At 43.1% G+C, this 19375-nt stretch overlaps 1 protein-coding gene across 1 annotated transcript; it reads left to right on the top strand.

Moving 5' to 3' along the window:
- The first annotated feature begins 12937 nt into the window (after positions 1 to 12937).
- Positions 12938 to 18336, top strand: LOC149429966 (venom peptide SjAPI-2-like). Its single transcript, XM_089666294.1, has 4 exons — positions 12938 to 12958; positions 14404 to 14458; positions 15768 to 15803; positions 18013 to 18336. The coding sequence occupies exons 2-4, from the start codon at positions 14422 to 14424 to the stop codon at positions 18225 to 18227; spliced, it is 288 nt and encodes a 95-aa protein (XP_089522420.1). The 5' UTR covers positions 12938 to 12958; positions 14404 to 14421; the 3' UTR covers positions 18228 to 18336.
- The last annotated feature ends 1039 nt before the right edge of the window (positions 18337 to 19375 follow it).

The raw sequence follows: 19375 nt of genomic DNA, 5'->3' as shown, positions 1-19375 counted from the left end.
TAATTGAATCTCCATAGGGTAAAGCAGCATGAATGGAGGAATCTGCAGTGCTGGCTATTGTATTCAGCAGCACCCTGCAGCTTCTGAGGCCTGATCAGGGCCGGTGCTATAGATAATTTTGCTCCCTAGGCAAGACCAGCTACTTGCGCCCCCCCCCCCCCCAAAAAAAACCCAAAACTTCACCTGTAGTTATGCTACTTCACCCCTCCTAGTCCACATCCTCTTTCCCCTCGAATTTTACACCCCCAATTTTCTTTCCCAAATCTTCCCTTCTAGCACAATTTCACCCCAATCCCCCCTCCTAACACAAATCCCCCCCAATCCTCCCTCCTAGCACAGCCCCTCCCAATCCCCCATCCTAGCACAGCCCCCCCCCCCCATTCCTCCCTTCTAGCACAGCCCCCCCTCCAACCCACTCTCTTAACACAAATTCCCCCTAATCCCCCCTCCTTACACCCCCCCCAATCCTCCCTCCTAGCACAGCCCCTCCCAATACCCCATCCTAGCACAGCCCCCCCCAATCCTTCCTCTTAGCACAGCCCCCCCTCCAACCTACTCTCTTAACACAAATTCCCCCTAATCCCCCCTCCTAACACCCCCCCCAATCCTCCCTCCTAGCACAGCCCCTCCCAATCCCCCATCCTAGCACATCCCCCCCCCCAATCCTCCCTCCTAGCACAGCCCCCCCTCCAACCTACTCTCTTAACACAAATTCCCCCTAATCCCCCCTTCTAACACAAATCCCCCCCCAATCCTCCCTCCTAGCACAGTCCCTCCCAATCCCCCATCCTAGCACAACCACCCCCTCCAATCCTCCCTCCTAGCACAGCCCCCCCTCCAACCTACTCTCTTAACACAAATTCCCCCTAATCCCCCCTCCTAACACAAATCCCCCCCAATCCTCCCTCCTAGCACAGCCCCTCCCAATCCCCCATCCTAGCCCAACCACCCCCTCCAATCCTCCCTCCTAGCACAGCCCCCCCTCCAACCTACTCTCTTAACACAAATTCCCCCTAATCCCCCCTCCTAACACAAATCCCCCCCAATCCTCCCTCCTAGCACAGCCCCTCCCAATCCCCCATCCTAGCCCAACCACCCCCTCCAATCCTCCCTCCTAGCACAGCCCCCCCTCCAACCTACTCTCTTAACACAAATTCCCCCTAATCCCCCCTCCTAACACAAATCCCCCCCAATCCTCCCTCCTAGCACAGGCCTCTCAATCCCCCATCCTAGCACAGTGTGGTGATTTATATATATATAAATTTATAAAAAAAAATAAATACTATATATATATATAGATAGATATCATGGTATCATGGCTTTTTTTCAGCAGGAACTTTGGGGCTCCTCCAACACTGATGGCAAGGCGCGCTGGGGAGTACTGAAGGGTCTATTAAAGTTGGCTGCTGGGAGATCTATCATCACTGGGGGGGGCTTATTTTTTTTATCATGTGGGGGGTTTAGTGCTGCCTTTGGGGGATCTATTGTTGTTGGGGGCTTATGTTGCTGGAGGTCAGTTGTTGCTGAGAGGGATCTACTATTGATGCTGGTTGCTGGAGGGTCTATTGATGCTGGCTGCTGAGAGATCTGTTGTTGCTGCAGGGGGTCTATTGTTGCTGGGGTGATAATTTGGTGCAGGGGTACAATTTTGCCGGGGGGGGGGGGCTGTTGTTGGTGGTGTGGGGGGCTTTTATTGCTGGCTGCAGGGGTCTATTTTACTGCATTTCTTATTATCATGAACACATTCCATGCAAATTACTTGGCACCACAAAATGACACCCAGTTCCAGATTCTCTAACAGAGGCAGTTATGGGAGGTGAGTAGGGGGTGTAACCAAGGGGCGGTGCTTGGAGGTGGGTAGGGGGCGGAGACAAGTGGTGACTCAGAAGGGGGAGTTTCTGCACCTATTCTCTGAGAAATAAAAGCCCTGCATATATATATATATATTTTTTTTAATTTTGTTTATTTTAGAGAATAGGTGCAGAAACTCCCCCTTCTGAGTCATCACTTGTCTCCGCCCCCTACCCACCTCCAAGCACCGCCCCTTGGTTCCATATTATATATTATATACATATTATACATTCCCAGCAATCCCTAACCCTCAAGGGGCGTACAATCCAAGGTATATATATATATATACAACATACCAACACTCAATGACAGAGACAGGAAACTACAGAGAGAAGGAGAGAATTCCAGCAAAAGGCACCATTTATCAAACAACAACTTGCACCTGTTTCCAGGGACAGACTTAATTGTTTTACTTTTATTTTAGCTACCGAAACTCAGAAGGATGAGAACCACCACCATGCTTCTCGCTGTTACTTTGGGTGAGTTAAAGAAGTACTTAATGGCGACGTCCGGGTAAAATCAAAAGCTGCCCTAGCAGTGGGGTGACCCCAAACCCCTCCTCAAGGGTTCAATGCTAATTTTTGCTTATAATACCTTTAAAAAATAGTTTTATTATAGCTTGCTCCTCTCTTCTCTACGACGCTCTGTTTGAGCAGCACAATTAATACTCATCGCTTAATTTTAGGTAAAAGTTTTTTCAAGTCGTAATTTTTGTCTAAATTCTCTGGAAAATAAAAACATAAAATTTTATTTTCTTAGAAATATATATATCTCAGTGTATATATACTGTATTTTTTCCCCCAATTTTTTTTTTATTTTTTCAATTGTATTTCCTTTTTTAACATTTCTTTTTCTCTTAGATAATGTTACAGCACAGTGTCACTATATGACTAGTGTGGTGATCGAGGACACTGACTAATGACTATATTTACTGTATATATATCAGTGTATATATACTGTATTTTTTTCCCAATTTTTTTCCCATTTTTTCAATTGTATTTTCTTTTTTAAGATTTTTTTTTCACATACTGTAACCAGAGCAATACAGCATCACCATACTGACACCGTGCCATTCTGGTGAAGTGATCAGGATTTTTTTTTTTTCTGATCATCAATGTATAAGCAATCATTTTTACTTTGTGAGTGGCATCCGTTTATGTGCCATTCTGTACTAATGTGATAGCTGTGATTGGTCACAGCTATCACATGGTACAGCAGGCCCGCTGTGACTGGTGCTGTATTATGTGATTACTGTGACCAATCACAGAGATCACAATGGCTGTGAATGACAACCCATTGTTTGTTTGCAACTGACATTGGATTGTTGTGATTGGTCACAGCAATCACATGGTACCAGGGTTGCGCAAAGCTGGCTGGTAGATTGATCTGAGTTGTGCTGTGTCTGGTGGATACAGCGTATCAGAGATCGCACTAGATTTTAGCAAATCTTCCCTGAGGTGTGTTACTGGCTAGAACACCAGGTGAAAACAGAGAGAAAAAAATGAAAAAGAAAAACTAATGCAGCCACCACATCTAATGATTGGTGAGCTGCAATATATTACATTTTTGGTTTTGGGTTGAAAAATGCTTAAAGCGAAGAACTACAATTATAACTCTATACAGAACTAATTAACTAGTAGCCGACCGCAGATAGCCGAATGACGGCTGCACTGCGGCCGGCCAGTTCTGGGTGGATGTCATATGACGTCCTCCCAGAACGCGCTCTCCTGCGCGCCCCATGGGGCGCGCACCCGGCGATCTCCGTGATCGCTGTGTCCTACGGACACAGCTGATCACGTGATGTGGTAAAAGGCCAATCACAGCGGCCTTTTACCACGTGATCAGCGGTGTCCAATGACACGCTGATCAGAGGGAAATGCAAGTGCCGGTTCTCGGCTGCACTTTTCTCACGCTGTCAGATTGTGAGGAAAGTACTGCCGAGAACCGGCAGTTGTCAGAGCGGGGATCGGCACCGATCATCAGGGCACTGATGATCAGTGCCCTGATGATCGGTGCCCAGCAGTGCCGCCCGCAAGTTCCGCCCACCTGTGCCCAGCAGTGCGCCCACTAGCTCCGCCCACCTGTGCCCAGCAGTGCACCCACCTGTACCCAGCAGTGCACCCACCTGTGCCACTCTGCAGTGCCACCTACCTGTGCCCAGAAGTGCCACCTACCTGTGCCCAGCAGTGCCACCCACCTGTGCCCACCCACCTGTGCCCACCAGTGCCACCCACCTGTTCCCACCCACCAGTGCTGCCCACCAGTGCCGCCCACCAGTGCAGCCCAGCAGTGCTGCCAGTCAGTTCCCAGGGGTTGTGCCAGTCAGTGCCGCCAGTCAGTGCCCAGCAGTGATGCCAGTCAGTGCCGTCTATCAGTACCCATCATCAGTGTCACCTATCAGTGCCGCCTATCAGTGCTGCATATTAGTGCCACCTATCCGTGACACCTCATTGGTGCTGTCTATCAGTGCCGCCTATTCGTGCCACCTCATTAGTACTGCCTATCAGTGCCCATCAGTGCCGCCTATCAGTGCCCATCAGTGCTGCCTCATCAACGCACATCAGTGAAGGAGAAAAAATACCTGTTTGAAAAATGTTATAATAGAAACAAAGAAACTTTTTTTTGGCCGCGCAATTGTCAATCAAAGTGCGGCAGCGCTGGAAGCTGAAAAATTGGCCTGGTAAATAAGGGGGTATAAGTGCCTGGTAGGCGAGGGGTTAAACTCTTCCCTTCTGTCTCCCATCACAGCGCTGCTTGCAGTGTGCCAGGCCAGACCAGCGTATGGTAAGTCAGCGACTGGAGTTGCAATAGCAATCTACTGCAATCACCAAATACAACGAAAGTCTGTATAAAAGCCCATAAATCAGATAAATACATTCCAGGATCCATCAACACAAAATATGTGCTAAGCCTTGTTATCTTTAGAAAGCAGCCACAGCCTGAGCAGAAAATCCTATCCCCTGCCAGCAGAGAGGGAACCGTGCTCTGTGTGGGGAAGCAGTACTGAAGTTTGCCTTAAAATCAGCTAATTATCATTGTACGCCATACTCATTCACGGGGGGGGGGGGACCTGGTGGCCCCCCCTTTTAAAGGGGGCTTCCAGATTCCGATAAGCCTCCTGCCTGCAGACCCCCACAACCCCAGTCCAGGGTTGCGGGGAAGAGGCCCTTGTCTCCATCAGCATTGGGACAAGGTGCTTTGGGCCACTTTTTAAAAAAAAAAAAACGTGGCATGGGTGGTTCCCCTCAAAATCCATACCTGATCTAAACGGCTTGGTATGGATAGGGGGTGGGACCACACTCATCCTTTTGTTTAATTTTTAAATTGCCGGGAAATTCTTTTTAAATTCAGCTGTCAGCGGGGAACCCCACCCAAGAAAGATATATTTTAAAAATATTCTTCCCAAACATATTAACAAATATTTGAAATACTACAGATCTGGCCGTATGTAATATATATATACAGTATATACATACACACACATACATATATATATATGTCTGCTTTATGACAAGTAGGGAGTTGTCATATTATATGATACATACAATATTTGGCAGAAGCACCCTGAGTAGGAAAGCCTGTCCCCGGACCATCTTAATAGCATCATGGGACCATGGGCAAAGTAATGCTTTGGGGCCCCTGCCAGCCTGTCCCCATTTATGAACCTAAACAATACTGGGATCAGGAGGGCACAGTACAGGGGGGGTCAGGAGGGTACAATACTGGGATCAGGAGGGATCAGTACAGTGGGTCAGGAGGGCACAATACTGGGAACAGGAGGGCACAGTACAGGGGGGTCAGGAGTATACAATACTGGAATCAGGAGGGCACAGTACAGGGGATCAGGAGGGCACAATACTGGGATCAGGAGGGAACAGTACAGGGGATCAGGAGGACACAATACTGGGATCAGGAGGGCACAATACTGGGATCAGGAGGGCACAGTACAGGGGGATCAGGGGGGTACAATACTGGGATCAGGAGGGCACAATACTGGGATCAGGAGGGCACAGTACAGGGGGGTCAGGAGTATACAATACTGGAATCAGGAGGGAACAGTACAGGGGATCAGGAGGGCACAATACTGGGATTAGGAGGGCACAATACTGGGATCAGGAGGGCACAGTACAGGGGGATCAGGAGGGTACAATACTGGGATCAGGAGGGCACAATACTGGGATCAGGAGGGCACAGTACAGGGGGATCAGGAGGGCACAATACTGGGATCAGGAGGAAACAGTACAGGGGGGTCAGGAGGGCACAATACTGGGATCAGGAGGACACAGTACAGGGGGATCAGGAGGGCACAATACTGGGATCAGGAGGGCACAGTACAGGGGGGGTCAGGAAGGCACAATACTGGGATCAGGAGGGCACAGTACTGGGGGAGGGGGGGGTCAGGAGGGCACAGAACAGGGCGGTCAGGAGTATACAATACTGGGATCAGGAGGGCACAGTACAGGGGGGTCAGGAGGGCACAATACTGGGATCAGGAGGGATGGAAGGAAGGAAAAGAAGGAAGAAGGAAAGGGAAGGAAAGAAACTCTCAGCACAAAGCAGAATCAGCTTTCTCTCCTCTCCTGTCCATGGAACTGTCAGCACTAACCCTCTTAGCTCAGATGCAGCTGAAAGAAGCTGGATAGGAGGAGCGGCTTGGCAGCTACACATAGAGGAATCCATCTCTCCATGTCCCTCCTGCAGCTGCTGAATGCCTGCTTCTCCTCCTCTCCCGCAGACATTCTGCAGCTGCAGGAGGAACATGGAGAGATCTGTTTCTGTATATGCAGTCGCACCCACCGCTCCTCCAGTCCAAGTGTAGAGAGGGCCACATGGGCACAATTGTGACCCCTGTGACCGCTGTAGATATGCCCCTGATAAAAGCCCAGAGGGTTTCTAGCTCTCCCACATTCTTTCTAAAATTAAACAAAACATCACTTTTAGGTTTTAGGTCAGAAAAGACGGCCTCCCATTACAGGTTAAGGTGTGGGGAGTTTTATGTAAAGGTTTGTGAATTTTATCGATGGGTTCCCATGAATGTTGTATTTCATCGGTCTTATAACAAGCGCTATCTTATCCTGTTATATCTTCTTTGCAGAGTGGTGTGAATTTGATCACCAAGTTTGGAGTCCATGTGATGCTCTCTGTCAGGATAACTGTGAAGAACCTGTAACCTTGATTTGTCCAGCTATATGCGCACCTGGCTGCGTCTGCAAGAAACCGTACATCAGCGTGTACAAACTTAAAGGCCCCTGCGTCCTCCCGTGGGAATGTCCAAGAATATCCTCTGAATACTGCAAGTAAACTGCTCCAAACACCAGCTGGACAACAGCACAAACCTGTGCATGACAGATGAGAATACATTGTCCACCAATAAAGACCCGTGCATCCTACTGAAATGTGTCCTGAGCTTTCAATGGAGGGGAAACTAGAAGGGCGTAGGGGGCAATCATTTCCTCTTAACATTTAGACATTTAAATTGATATTTTACTTATTTTTTTCTTTATTTATTTCAAATATTGTTTTATTTTTTTTACCTGGAGAATTAATTATTACACGGGGGGGCCCCCATGAGACTGGGGTCACCTAACATTGGGTTCATTAAAGGGACAGCACAGTAGAAATGGTTTGTCGGGGACAGCACAGTAGAAATGGTTTGTCGGGGACAGCACAGTAGAAATGGTTTGTCGGGGACAGCACAGTAGAAATGGTTTGTCGGGGACAGCACAGTAGAAATGGTTTGTTGGGGACAGCACGGTAGAAATGGTTTGTTGGGGACAGCAGAGTAGAAATGGTTTGTCGGGGACAGCACGGTAGGAATGGTTTGTCGGGGACAGCACGGTAGAAATGGTTTGTCGGGGACAGCACGGTAGGAATGGTTTGTCGGGGACAGCACGGTAGGAATGGTTTGTCGGGGACAGCACGGTAGAAATGGTTTGTCGGGGACAGCACGGTAGAAATGGTTTGTCGGGGACAGCACGGTAGAAATGGTTTGTCGGGGACAGCACGGTAGAAATGGTTTGTCGGGGACAGCACGGTAGAAAAGGTTTGTCGGGGACATCACGGTAGAAATGGTTTGTCGGGGACATCACGGTAGAAATGGTTTGTCGGGGACAGCACGGTAGAAATGGTTTGTCGGGGACAGCACAGTAGAAATGGTTTGTTAGGGACAGCACAGTAGAAATGGTTTGTCGGGGACAGCACAGTAGAAATGGTTTGTCGGGGACAGCATGGTAGGAATGGTTTGTTGGGGACAGCACAGTAGAAATGGTTTGTCGGGGACAGCACAGTAGATATGGTTTGTCAGGGACAGCACGGTAGAAATGGTTTGTCGGGGACCGCACAGTAGAAATGGTTTGTTGGGGACAGCACAGTAGAAATGGTTTGTCGAGGACAACACAGTAGAAATGGTTTATCGGGGACAGCACAGTAGAAATGGTTTGTTAGGGACAGCACGGTAAAAATGGTTTGTCGGGGACAGCATGGTAGGAATGGTTTGTTGGGGACAACACAGTAGAAAAGGTTTGTCGGGGACAGAACAGTAGAAATGGTTTGTCGGGGACAGAACAGTAGAAATGGTTTGTCGGGGACAGCACAGTAGAAATGGTTTGTCGGGGACAGCACAGTAGAAATGGTTTTCGGGGACAGCACAGTAGAAATGGTTTGTTGGGGACAGCACAGTAGAATGGTTTGTTAGGGACAGCACAGTAGAAATGGTTTGTTGGGGACAGCATAGTAGAAATGGTTTGTCAGGGACAGCACAGTAGAAATGGTTTGTTGGGGACAGTACAGTAGAAATGGTTTGTTGGGGACAGCACAGTAGAAATGGTTTGTTAGGGACAGCACAGTAGAAATGGTTTGTTAGGGACAGCACAGTAGAAATGGTTTGTTAGGGACAGCACAGTAGAAATGGTTTGTCGGGGACAGCACAGTAGAAATGGTTTGTTTCAGGTCATCCCTTCCTAATTGAATCTCCATAAGGATGGGCAGCACAGCGGCAAAGTGGTTAGCACTTCTGCCTAGCAGCCCTAGGGTCATCGGTTCAAATCCCAACTATGGTACTACCTGCCTGGAGTTTGCATGTTCTCCTTGTGGGTTTCATGCCACACTACAAAGACATGATGGTAGGTTGATTGGCTCCTGTCTATATTGCACCTAATGTGTATGTTAATTAGGGACCTTATAAGCTCCTGGAGGGCAGGGACTGATGTGAATATGTAAATTGATGGCACTATAGAAGTACCTATAATCAATAAATGAAGGGATCTGCACTGCTGGCTATTGTATTCAGCTGCAGGGTGAAGTCGCTCTTTGGCCAACAACTTTCCATCGTGCTCCTTCAGAGTTTTCTGAGTCAGGTGGTACAGCATGAAACTGGGGCCATGCATGGCCAACTTACAGGCTGGTGATGCTGCTGCTGGAGAGAACTCACTAAAAACTGCAGAAATTGATGGCACTATAGCAGTACCTATAATCAATAAATGAAGGGATCTGCACTGCTGGCTACTGTATTCAGCTGCACCTGGTAGGATGCAGTCACTGTCTGGCCAATGACTTTCCATCATGCTGGCAAGGCCCCTTACAGCATGAAATTGGGGCCATGCCAACATCATGTTGGTGATGATGCTGCTGGGGAGAACTCACTAAAAACTGCAAAATAAATACTCACTGACTTCCATATAACATGCCTTCATGGATAGAAATGCTACAAACATTTAAAGGCAACGTTTTACTGTTTAAAAATAATAAATATGTCATGCCTGCTCTGTGTAATGGTTTTGCACAGAGCAGCCCCAGTCCTTCTCTTTTTGGGTCCTTGCCCCTCCCTCCTTCCTGAGTTCCCCCAGAGCAAACAGCTTGCTATGGGCCCCCATAGCAAGCTATAGGGCCCCCATAGCTGTTCTACCTGTCTATTCACACACAGAGCCACAGCTCAGCCCCACCTCCTTTCTCTCCTCATTGACTGTGATTGACAGCCATTGTGTCAGCCAAATGAGGAGGGAGAGTCCTTGGAGAGCCGTGGTTCTTGTGCACATCACTGGATCACAATGGGGCTCAGGTAATTATTGGGGGGGGGGGGGGGCTGAGGGGGTTTCAGCACACATAATGTTTTTTTACCTTACCATAGAATGTATGAAGGTAAAAAACCTTGAGCCTTTACAGCCACTTTGTCTCCAACAAGAAAGTGATGACTTGTCCAACAAGCATGTTTAGAGATTTCTAAACCAATTTATTCACCAATATGTATCAGTTCCAGACCCGTGAGGATCCTTCGCCAAGTGTGTAACAAAGAATAGTATTTATTATGAAGCAAATCTCTCACAGACCCGAATGGATACTCTGAATCTATACAACTGAACACTCTACAACATCATGATACATCTGAATACAAAGAACATCATTCAATCCGATGTATCCAATAATAATAAAGTGATACAAAGTAACAGTGTTCCAGGCCACTTCAAAACGTTACCTGAGAAATAGGAAAAAAACATAAACATGATGAATTTGCTTAAAAATTATGTTTATTGCATCCGCAGACTGATTGTACTGTTGGGGGTTTAGTAACACTTTAACCCCTCCCCCTCCTGAGGATTTACCCCCCTTAATGACCACGCCTCTTTTTGCTACTCGGCGCTGCACTAATTCAACTGATAATTGCGCGGTCATGCAACGCTGCACCCAAACAAAATTTACGTCCTTTTTTTCACACAAACAGAGCTTTCTTTCGGTGTAATTTGATCACCTGTGCGCTTTTTATTTTTCACGCTATAAACAAAAAAATGCCAAACATTTTGAAGAAAAACAATATTTTTTACTTTCAGCTATAAAAAAATATATAGTAAACTCAAAGTTGGTTATAAATTTAGGCCAAAATGTATTCTGCTCCGTGTTTTTGGTAAAAAAAATCCCAATAAGTGTATATTGATTGCTTTGTGTGAAGTTATAGCGTCTACAAACTATGGTATAGATACTGCAATTTACGCCATTTTTCTGCTATACAGCGCTGCGCTAGTTTAACGGACAATTGCGCGGTCATGCAATATGGTACATAAATGAAATTTACATCCTTTTCCCCCACAAATTGAGCTTTCTTTCGGTGGTATTTGATCGCCTGTGCGGTTTTTATTTTGTGCGCTATAAAAAAAAAGCCTGACAATTTTGAGGGAAAAAAAAGCAATATTTTGGACTTTTTGCTATAAAACATGTCCAGTAAAAAAAAATGCAAAAATCAAATTTAGTCATAAATTTCCGCCAAAATGCATTCTGCGACATGTCTTTGCTACAAAAAAAACCCAATACGTGTAAATTAATTGGTTTACGTGAAAGTTATAGCGTTTACAAATGGCGGGAAAGATACTGGGATTTTTAGGGTTTTTTTTATACTAATAATGGCGTCGATCAGCGAATTATGGCGGCGATCAGCGACTTATGGCGGCAATCAGCGACTTATGGCGGGACTGCGGGACTGCGGCGGACATTCTGACATTAGGGGGTATTGACTTGGGGTCACTGACATCCCCAAAAACACTAATACAGTGATCAGTGCAAAAAAAAAACACTGACACTGTACTAATGGCACTGGGGAGGAAGGGGTTAACTTTATTTTGCAGGGAAGGGTTATAGGAGTGAGGGGGAGTGTTTTACTAGGGGGCGGGGTGTGTACTGGGCGGGACAAGGCTGATCTAGAAAGAGAAACTGTTCTTTCTCAATCAGCTCATCCTCGAGCTGACAGGGAAGTGACAGACAGCACAGCTACAGCAGCTGTGCTGTCTGTCACTGTTTGCCGCCGATCGCCGGGAAACAGCCGCTAAGGACCGGCTGTGACCCGGCGACTCACATCTGCGGCTGTAATCAGCGGGACAGATAGGGCGGCAGCGTGCCTCGCGCGCGCCCCCTATTTGTTTACAAAACACACGTTTTAAAACGTGGTTTTGCCTGCGAGTGCCGCCCTGCCGCCGTATATGTACAGTGGCTGGGTGGCAAGCAGTTAATTGCACTCATAATGAAGAATCCCTTCTTCGACTGATGGAAGATTGAATCTTTATTAGTATTTATGCATTTAAGAGGGGCACAGTTAATATTCTGTGGGCCACGAGGGAAAAACCCTGCAAATATCCTTAATATTAAACCAACCTCCCATGCATGCTATTTGGAAGAACAGATTTTAAAAACTTTGATCCATCAGAACACAAATATAACTTACCCCGGATAGATTTATCCTGACATACTTTTCATGTTATTTGTAAAAAAAAAAAAAACTTTTCAGAACTAGATAGATAGATAGATAGATAATAGATAGATAGATAGATAGATAGATAGATAGATAGATAGATAGATAATAGATAGATAATAGATAGATAGATAGATAGATAGATAGATAGATAATAGATAGATAGATAGATAGATAGATAGATAGATAATAGATAGATAGATAGATAATAGATAGATAGATAATAGATAGATAGATAGATAGATAGATAGATAGATAGATAGATAGATAGATAGATAGAGTGATGGAAATGCGTATTTGCTCCCCGGCTGATGCTGAATGTTCGCCCCTCACACAGAAATGATCGGTCTAACAATGGAATGCTCGGTGTAACACTGAGAGACAGAATACAACAACAAATTCAGCAGAAATGCATCTAACAAATGATGACTGATCTGCATGTTCATGAGGGAAAGAAGGATTTGATCCCCTATCATTCAGCAGGATTTCTGGCTACCAGGCGTCCTTCATACAGGTAACAAGCTGTGATTTTGTTACCTATATAAATTTATAATATAAACCTATATTTTGTTGTATTCTGTCTCTCAGTGTTGCAATACACCGAACATTCCATTGTTAGACCGATCATTTCTTTGTGAGGGGCAAACGTTCAACATCAGCCGGGGAGCAAATACGCATTTCCCTCACTGTAGATAGACAGTATGACATGTTATACTCCTCCTGTCCAGATACAGAAATTGCCCAATGAATTACAAATAATCCTTCACTCCCCAATTAGACTGGACCCCTCCCCCAACATCTGATATAAAATCATGGAAATGCTCTGTGATTTTCATTTTCCTACTAGAGGGACAGAGAGATCACCACTCGGGGACGGTAAGTACACACTCACCTTCAGGTACGAACACAAAATGATCGGTGAAACTCTTTGATCGTCTTTCCATTGTTCTCTATGACAAAATAGTTATTTCCCTGTCTGGGGGAGATTTTATTCTGCAATAACTGGAAACAAAGTAACAAGTCAAAGACTAGAATTGTGTTCTATCAGTTCTAATAATAGACAGGAAGAGAGGATTCAGTAGTTTATTTATAACAAATTATTTATGAAAGAATCTCAAAAATGTTACAGGAGAGAGCAGATTGTCAGTTTAAATGACTCCACACAGTATCAGATTTTTCTCTTTTTATATATCTCTGGAAACAGGTGAAAGCGCGTTTAATAGATCTCTATGATCTCTATGATTTGATTGGACTGCTGTGCTCCCTCTCCCCTTTTTTTTTACTGCCAAAAATTGCAAAAAAAAAGGAACATCTAACTTGGAGGGATCAGGGGTGGACTGACCATTTGGAAACTCGGCACTGCTCGAGGGCCCAGGGTCAGTAGGGGGCCCCATGAGATGCCCCGGTACCTTTTTCATAGGGTTTTTTGAGTTTGGGCAAGGACACAGGGGCCCCATGATCCCCTATTGCCTGGGGGCCCCATGAGTTGTCAGTCCGCCACTGGGAGGGATACACCTTCAACATTTCTATAGTAATCCTCTTTGGAGCCCAGGATCTCTCCTTATTATTAGGATACTATAGATCCCTATTGGTCCTGTAGATGGATCCACAAAGATATCACAGAATTATTGAAGTATCTTTAGCTAGCTATTCAAAAGAAGAACAACAATTTAATTACAACTTTGTTCATTTTACTACATAAATGCAGATAATTATAACACAGAACTATACATGATAATAATGCCAGCGATTGACACACAACAAAGACAATAAACTACAGAATGGTGGGGGGGGGGGTGTTCCATTAGATTGGTTATATAAAGGTACCTGGAGGAAACAAACACAGGCACAGGGAGAACATAAAAACTCCAGGCAGGTGGTATATATATATGTCTGTTTTATGACAAGTAGGGAGTTGTCATATTATATAATACATACAATATTTATATATATATATATATATATATAAAATTGTTTTTTTTTAAATTATTATTTATTATTCCAAGTACTTCCATCATGCCGTCAATTTACACAGGGCTTTACATACCTATTGTACATTCACATCGGTCCCTGACCCTCAAGGGGCGTACAATCTAAGGTATATATATATGTGTGTATATATATTTAAATATATATATATATATATATATATATATATATATATATATATACACACACACACACACACACACACAAAACAACACTCAATGACAGAGACAGAGAGAAGGAGATAATTCCAGCAAAAGGCACCATTTATCAAACAACAACTTGCACCTGTTTCCAGGGTCACATTTAATTTTTTTACTTTTATTTTATTTTAGCTACTGAAACTCAGAAGGATGAGAACCACCACCATGCTTCTCGCTGTTACTTTGGGTGAGTTAAAGAAGTACTTAATGGCGACGTCCGGGTAAAATCAAAAGCTGCCCTAGCAGTGGGGTGACCCCATCCCCCTCCTCAAGGGTTCAATTGTTTATAATACCTTTAAAAAATAGTTTTATTATAGCTTGCTTCTCTCTTCTCTGGGTTGAGCACCTAAATGAATACTCATTGCTTAATTTCAGGTAAAAGTTTTTTCAAGTTGTAATTTTTGTCTAAATTCTCTGGAAAATAAAGACATAAAATTTTCTTTCCTTAGAAATATATATATATATCTCAGTGTATATATACTGTATTTTCCCCCCAATTTTGTTAAACTTTTTCAATTGTATTTTCTTTTTTAACATTTCTTTTTTCTTAGAAACTGTTACAGTACAGTGTCACTATATGACTAGTGTGCTGAATAAGGACACTGACTAGTGACTATATATATATATATCAGTGTATATACTCTATTTTTGTTTTACATTTTTTCAATTGTATTTTCTTTTTTAACACTTTTTTCTCTTAGATACTGTTACAGTACAGTGTCACTATATGCCTAGTGTGGTGATCGAGGATACTGACTAATGACTATATTTACTGTATATATATCAGTGTATATATGCTGTATTTTTTTTCCCAATTTTTTTTACATTTTTTTCAATTGTATTTTCTTTTTTAAGATTTTTTTTTCACATACTGTAACCAGAGCAATACAGCATCACCATACTGACGCCGTGCCATTCTGGGGAAGTGATCAGGATTTTTTTTTTTATGATCATCAATGTATAAGCAATCATTTTTACTTTGTGAGTAACATCCATTTATGTGCCATTCTGTACTAATGTGATAGCTGTGATTGGTCACAGCTATCACATGGTACAGCAGGCCCGCTGTGACTGGTGCTGTACTATGTGATTACTGTGACCAATCACAGAGATCACAATGGCTGTGAATGACAATCCATTGTTTGTTTGCAACTGACATGGGATTGTTGTGATTGGTCACAGCAATCACATGGTACCAGGGTTGCGCAAAGCTGGCTGGTAGGTTGATCTGGGTTGCGCTGTGTCTGGTGGATACAGCGGGTCAGAGATCACACTAGATTTTAGCAAATCTCCCCTGAGGTGTGTTACTGGCTAGATCACCAAACAGAGAGAAAAAGATTAAAAAGGAAAACTAATGCAGCCACCACATCTAATGATTGGTGAGCTGCAATATATAAAATTTTTGGTTTTGGGTTGAATAATGCTTAAAGCGAAGAACTACAATTATAACTCTATACAGAACTAATTAAACTCTTCCCTTTTGTCTCTCAAAACAGCGCTGCTTGCAGTGTGCCAGGCCAGACCAGCGTATGGTAAGTCAGCGACTGGAGTCACAATAGCAATCTACTGCAATCGCCAAATACAACGAAAGTCTATATAAAAGCCCATAAATCAGATAAATACATTCCAGGATCCATCAACACAAAACGTTTGCTAAGCCTTGTTTTCTTTAGAAAGCAGCCACAGCCTGAGCAAAAAATCCTATCCCCTGCCAGCAGAGAGGGAACCGTGCTCTGTGTGGGGAAGCAGTACTGAAGTTTACCTTAAAATCAGCTAATTATCATTGTACACCATACTCATTCACATAGGGGGCTTCCAGATTCCGATAGGCCTCCTGCTCGCAGACCCCCACAACCACAGCCCAGGGTTGTGCAGAAGAGGCCCTTCACCATGGGGACAAGGTTCTTTGGGCTGCTTTAAACAAAAAAAATGTGGCATGGGGGGGGGGCGGTTCCCCTCAAAATCCATACCAGATCTGAAGGGTTTGGTATGGATAGGGGGTGGGACCCCACTCATCTTTTTTTTAATTGCTGGGCAATTCTTTTTAAATTCAGCTGTCAGCGGGGAACCCCCACCCACATGGAAGAAAAATATATTTCAACATGCAGTATATAAATATATATACACATACATACTGAAATATATTTTGAAATATTCTGAATATGGCCAAAATTGTCCCATTTCTGTACTGTTTACTGTATATATGGGAAGCACAGTGGCTAAGCAGTTAGTACTTCTGCCTGGCAGCACAATCACATTCTGTGGTATCCATAGTGTAAACAAGATACATTGTATCCACATACATTTTAAATATATATGCAATATAACATATAATATAATACAATATAATACATAAACAAAAATCTGAAGAATAAATATATTTTTAAAAAATATATTTTTAAACAAATATATTTTTAAAATATATTCTTCAGATTTTTTTTAACATATTATATTTATTATTATATTTTCATATGCATTCCAAAAATGTAGATTTGTATTTTTAAGACATGCTATTTATTTGAAATGTATTTTTAAAAAATATTTTTCATATATTTTGTAATAACACATTTCAACATATGCAATAGATAGATAGATAGATAGATAGATAGATAGATAGATAGATAGATAGATAGATAGATAGATAGATAATAGATGATAGATAGATAAATAGATAGATAGATAGATAGATAGATAATAGATAGATAGATAGATAGATAGATAGATAATAGATAGATAGATAATAGATAGATAGATAGATAGATAATAGATAGATAGATAATAGATAGATAGATAGATAGATAGATAGATAGATAGATAGATAGATAATAGATAGATAGATAGATAGATAGATAGATAGATAGATAATAGATAGATAGATAGATAGATAGATAGATAGATAGATAGATAATAGATAGATAGATAGATAGATAGATAATAGATAGATAGATAGATAGATAGATAGATAATAGATAGATAGATAGATAGATAGATAGATAGATAGATAACAGATAGATAGATAGATAGATAGATAGATAGATAGATAGATACATAGATAGATAGATAGATAGATAGATAGATAGATAGATAGATAATAGATAGATAGATAGATAGATAGATAGATAGATAATAGATAGATAGATAGATAGATAGATAGATAGATAGATAGATAGATAGATAATAGATAGATAATAGATAGATAGATAACAGATAGATAGATAGATAGATAGATAGATAGATAATAGATAGATAATAGATAGATAGATAATAGATAGATAGATAGATAGATAGATAGATAGATAGATAGATAGATAGATAATAGATAGATAGATAGATAGATAGATAATAGATAGATAGATAGATAGATAGATAGATAGATAATAGATAGATAGATAGATAGATAATAGATAGATAACAGATAGATAGATAGATAGATAGATAGATAGATAATAGATAGATAGATAATAGATAGATAGATAGATAGATAGATAGATAGATAGATAGATAGATAGATAGATAGATAGATAAATAATAGATAATAGATAGATAGATAGATGATAGATAGATATTTAAATATTTTGAATACGGCCAAAATTGCAGCATTTCAAATATATGGCAATATATTTGGGAAGAATATTTTTAAAATATATTTCAAATATATTTTTCTTCCATATGGGTGGGAGGTGTTACAAAATGTTTGGCTTTAGCGATCTTGTAACCGGAGCTCTCCTTCCTTCTCTGCAGAAGAACGTTGTGAATACGAACACCAGGTTTGGACCAACTGTGGGACCGCCTGTCCGGACAATTGCGAAAACTATATGAATAAACCGCCATTCTGCATATTGATATGTGTAGAGGGCTGCTTCTGCCAGAAACCATACATCTTCCAAAAAGGAAAGTCCGGCCCCTGCGTCCTCTGGCAGCAATGTCCACAAGTGTACACCGAGTACTACAAATAAAGCTGCGTGTAATGCCAGCCAGACAGCGGCACAGACCCGCGTGTGACAGATGACATAATATTGTACCTGTTGGCTGTCCACCAATAAAGATCTGTACATCCTGCTATAATGTGTCCTGAGCTTTCAATTGAAGGGAAACTATAATGGTGTGTGTGGGGGGGGGGGGGCACATGTTTCCTCTAATATATATACGTGACTAAACTGTTTTTATTTATTTATTTATTTATTACAGCTCATAAACTGTTTTATTTGTTTACCTAAAGAATTATTTATTACACAGGGGGCCCCCCCGTGAGACCGGTGTCAGAGAACGTTATGGGGTTCTGTAAATAGACAGCACAGTAGAAAGGGATTGCTTTCAGACCGTCTCTCTCTAATTGAATCTCCATAGGGTAAAGCAGCATGAATGGAGGAATCTGCACTGCTGGCTATTGTATTCAGCAGCACCCTGCAGCTTCTGAGGCCTGATCAGGGCCGGTGCTATAGATAATTTTGCTCCCTAGGCAAGACCAGCTACTTGCATCCCCCCCCCAAAAAACCCATAACTTCACCTGTAGTTATGCTACTTCACCCCTCCTAGTCCACATCCTCTTTCCCCTCGAATTTTACACCCCCAATTTTCTTTCCCAAATCTTCCCTTCTAGCACAAATCCCCCCCAATCCTCCTAGCACAGTCCCTCCCAATCCCCCTTCCTAGCACAACCCCCCCAATCCTCCCTCCTAGGACAGCCCCCCTCCAACCCACTCTCTTAACACAAATTCCCCCTAATCCCCCCTCCTAACACCCCCCCAATCCTCCCTTCTAGCACAGCCCCTCCCAATCCCCCATCGTAGCACAGCCCCCCCCAATCCTCCCTCCTAGCACAGCCCCTCCCAATCCCCAATCCTAGCACAGCCCCCCCAATCCTCCGTCCTAGCACAGCCCCCCATCCAACCTACTCTCTTAACACAAATTCCCCCTAATCCCCCCTCCTAACACAAATCCCCCCCAATCCTCCCTCCTAGCAAAGTCCCTCCCAATCCCCCATCCTAGCACAGCCCCCCCCATCCTCCCTTCTAGCACAGCCCCTCCCAATCCCCCATCCTAGCACAGCCCCCCCCCAATACTCCCTCCTAGCACAGCCCCCCCTCCAACCCACTCTCTTAAC

Source organism: Staurois parvus, unplaced genomic scaffold (assembly GCF_062004578.1).
Source record: "Staurois parvus isolate SC_StPar_1 unplaced genomic scaffold, SC_StPar_1.0 ptg002675l, whole genome shotgun sequence".
Taxonomy (NCBI): domain Eukaryota; kingdom Metazoa; phylum Chordata; class Amphibia; order Anura; family Ranidae; genus Staurois; species Staurois parvus.
This window is presented reverse-complemented; position numbering and strand designations above follow the sequence as displayed.

What these genes read in the sequence shown, in the direction of transcription:
- LOC149429966 (XM_089666294.1), top strand. Translation starts at nt 14,422, where the DNA reads ATGAGAACCACCACCATGCTTCTCGCTGTTACTTTGG. An exon ending in GCTTCTCGCTGTTACTTTGG is followed by an intron (nt 14,459 to 15,767) that starts GTGAGTTAAAGA and finishes CTCTCAAAACAG; the next exon opens with CGCTGCTTGCAGTGTGCCAG. An exon ending in CCAGGCCAGACCAGCGTATG is followed by an intron (nt 15,804 to 18,012) that starts GTAAGTCAGCGA and finishes CCTTCTCTGCAG; the next exon opens with AAGAACGTTGTGAATACGAA.